We start from the raw sequence: 3,250 nt of genomic DNA on the forward strand, positions 1-3,250 counted from the left end.
AATTTTGTTAAATTTTCTTTCACTAAAAACGTCTCTCTAAGTATAAGATTGGAATGCCTACATACAAAGTCACATAAATATTTTTAAACAAAAGATATTTTAGATGCGATATATAATCATAGTCTACAAATAAAACTTAAAAGGTAGTAAATGCCTTCGTATTACTTTTTTTAAGTTTTTTTTTTTGTCTTTTAGCATAGATTTAATATCATTTAGTGTTAGTAAAAATGACAAATTAAACATCTAAAATTCATAAAGAGACTAATATAAATATAAATTTTTTTGAACTTAAAAAAAACTATTACTCAGATTTTAGAAATCGTTATTTTAAATTTCTGAGTTATAGATACTTGAAAAGAGTTTATATATCAATAGAATAATAATCATTAAGTATATGACAGTTAAACTAATACAAAGGGAATTTGACAGTTGAATACTGAGAGATATTTTCAGTAGCTTCACATAACTCTTCTGACCATTCATCTTTATCAGCATCATAACACAATACAATTCTTGTCCAATTTTGAAAAACAAATATTTTGCTTCCAACTTTAATTGCATTTATACTTAATGATCGAAACTTAGGTTTTTGAATTCTAATAAACACATTGCTTGTTTTATCAAAAATTTCGCAATTAGTGTCAAATTGAGTACCACCAATTGCAAACAATTTTCTATTAACACAAACTAAACTATGATTACTTCTTCTTTCGACCATAGTGGGCATTGCTGTCCAAGTATCAGTAAAAACATCATATGATTCAACTGTGTTTAAAATTCTACGGTTATTATTTCCACCAGAAACTATAATATTTTCTTCAAAAACTGCACAAGCTAGATGTGATCTTGTTTCTTTCATTTTTGCAACTTCTTTCCATTTTAATGTTTTAGCATCAAACTGAAGACAAGATTTTAAATACTCAGACTCACATTTATGACCACCAAAAAGATAAATTTTATCCATAAATGAACAAGCACAAAAGTTTTGACGTTCATCAGGCAAATCACAAACATAACTCCAAGTTTTACTTAAAGGTGAATATTTTTCAACTGATATTAAACAATTATCTTCAGGATCAAACCCACCAAATACATACGCTTCTCCTTTAAAACTAACTGCTTTAAAAAAACGTCGTTTTTCTAACAATGACGGATGGTCTTTGAGATCCTTAAAATTGTTCACATCTAGTAGTTTTACTTGATTAATAGATTTAAAACTCTTAAAATCTAAACCTCCACAAAGAAGAATATTAAACATGACTTCATCACACTGTCTACTTTTATCATGAATAGTAGACAAATTTTGAAAAAAACTATCTCTGTTTCTTAATACTTCAAGACAATCATTATTCTTAGAAAAAAACGAAGATAAGTTTATGAGATACTCTAAACGGTGGTCTGATAAAAGGTTGAGACGAACTTTTAATAACAACTGTTTTCCAAGTTCGCTACGTTCTTCTTTGTTGTAACTCAACCATTTATTTGCTGCATTGTGAACTTCAACTTCTGAATCGATTTGTAAGCTAGAACTTGCAAGTATTTTAGAGACAGTATTAAATTCTAACTCTAGAAAGCTTTCTGTTTCAACTATCATACTAAAGCAACGTTTTATGTATCTAAAAACTGTAATGTTAAGACCTGACATGTTAAATAATGTGGCTAGCTGATAAAACAACACGGCATTTTTAATTTCCAGCTTTTCGTTAGAATTTTCAAATGCTTTACTTATCAAATTTTCATTTAATAAATGTTTGGTTAATTTGATAGCCGATGTTAGTTCACAATGTTCTCGATTCATTTCATCTGAAATATTATAACTCAATTTATATTAACTGTAGTATATATATTTATTAAACTTTTTAAACAGGTTGTTTTTTTGGGTTCTACAATGTCTGCAGTCTTTGTGTAAAGTTACATATTTACTTAAAATTTATGACAAAATTTAATTACTAAAATATTTTCTATTCTAACTGAAATTTTAAAATTTTTTAAATTGTGAGATTTTCTAATCATTCGTGTTTTTGAATAAAACCTTTAGATTGTGTTATAATAGTTTTTAATCTGTTAATTGTTTTCTAAAAGTATTGTACAAGTTCTAATGTAAACTAGAAAGTAATAGTACTTCTACAAAATTTCAAATACATACATCATACATAAATATTTGTTTCTTATTAACAATAACAAACATAATTATTGACATTTTATAAATATTTTTAAACTAATGAAGAAAAAGTTACATCATGTCGTACTGCCTAAACTAAAGGTTTTCTGTGCATGAAATGCTAAAGACACAAAAATTGTTACTATGAATAATAAAATCATTTTAAGAGACTACAAATATCTAACTTAATATTGATCATATTGATTAGTGTCATACATCTTTAAGCATTTAAAATATCAAGTATTGATAACAAATATTAAATATCTAACATAATTTCTCAAAAAAAACTTAAACAAAATAAAATCTTATAATTAAATATTTAGTAATTAAACAACGAATACACTTGAAACAATTATTATAAGTTGATCTGCTACAGTTCGTTGTATTATAGGGATCAACTAAGTAAGTACATAAAGTATAAATTACTTTAATTAAAAATTACTTAACATTAATTATAATAAAAAATTTAAAATTTAAATACAATATCATTTTTTCCTTTAATTTATTAGAAGAACACTTTGTACATGAAAATATTGTAACTTACGAATAACATTGACTTACCCAGCTTATTAGAGCCATCAGAAATTTGCAAGTTTTTCTTTTGAAAATTAGCTTCAGAATTTTGCTTGCAAAATTTTAGAAAACTTTTGTGATCATCAACATTTAAAATGTTCAAACTTTCTTCGATTTTTGCAACATCACTTTTCTTCACATCATTTCCGCTTGAACTAATTTTTGCATACATGACTTTAAATTTTTATGTCAAGTTAATTTTTACAACTGTTCTAAAGCAATTAAACCTTTTTAAACCACTTAAATTAGTTTGTTAAAAATTAAACTTAACACAATTTATAAGCATTTGTAACAACTACTCTTTATTTTATTAATACCAGTTTATATTTAAAATACTTTTAAAATGTTGGTAAACATGTACTTTAATTTATTCTTTATAGTTTTTTTCTTAAAAATACAAAATACACGTTTAAATTTAAACATAAATTTAAAGTAGGTATTAAGCAAAAAAATTAAATACCTTACTGTAATTGCTTGAGGTTTATTTTTGTTTTCAAATATTTAAAAATTCTGGCT

The 3,250-nt window shown here is 24.7% G+C and overlaps 1 protein-coding gene across 1 annotated transcript; it reads right to left on the reverse strand.

Moving 5' to 3' along the window:
- Positions 1–406: 406 nt before the first annotated feature.
- LOC145832617 (kelch-like protein 7) lies at positions 407–2,906 on the reverse strand. The gene is made up of 2 exons (XM_082939919.1): positions 2,723–2,906; positions 407–1,803 (listed from the first exon to the last, which is right to left on the reverse strand). Exons 1-2 carry the CDS (start codon positions 2,904–2,906, stop codon positions 407–409), a joined length of 1,581 nt encoding a protein of 526 aa, XP_082796045.1.
- Positions 2,907–3,250: the final 344 nt, after the last annotated feature.

Source organism: Thalia democratica, chromosome 3 (assembly GCF_965202585.1).
Source record: "Thalia democratica chromosome 3, ktThaDemo2.hap1.1, whole genome shotgun sequence".
Classification (NCBI taxonomy): Eukaryota; Metazoa; Chordata; class Thaliacea; order Salpida; family Salpidae; genus Thalia; species Thalia democratica.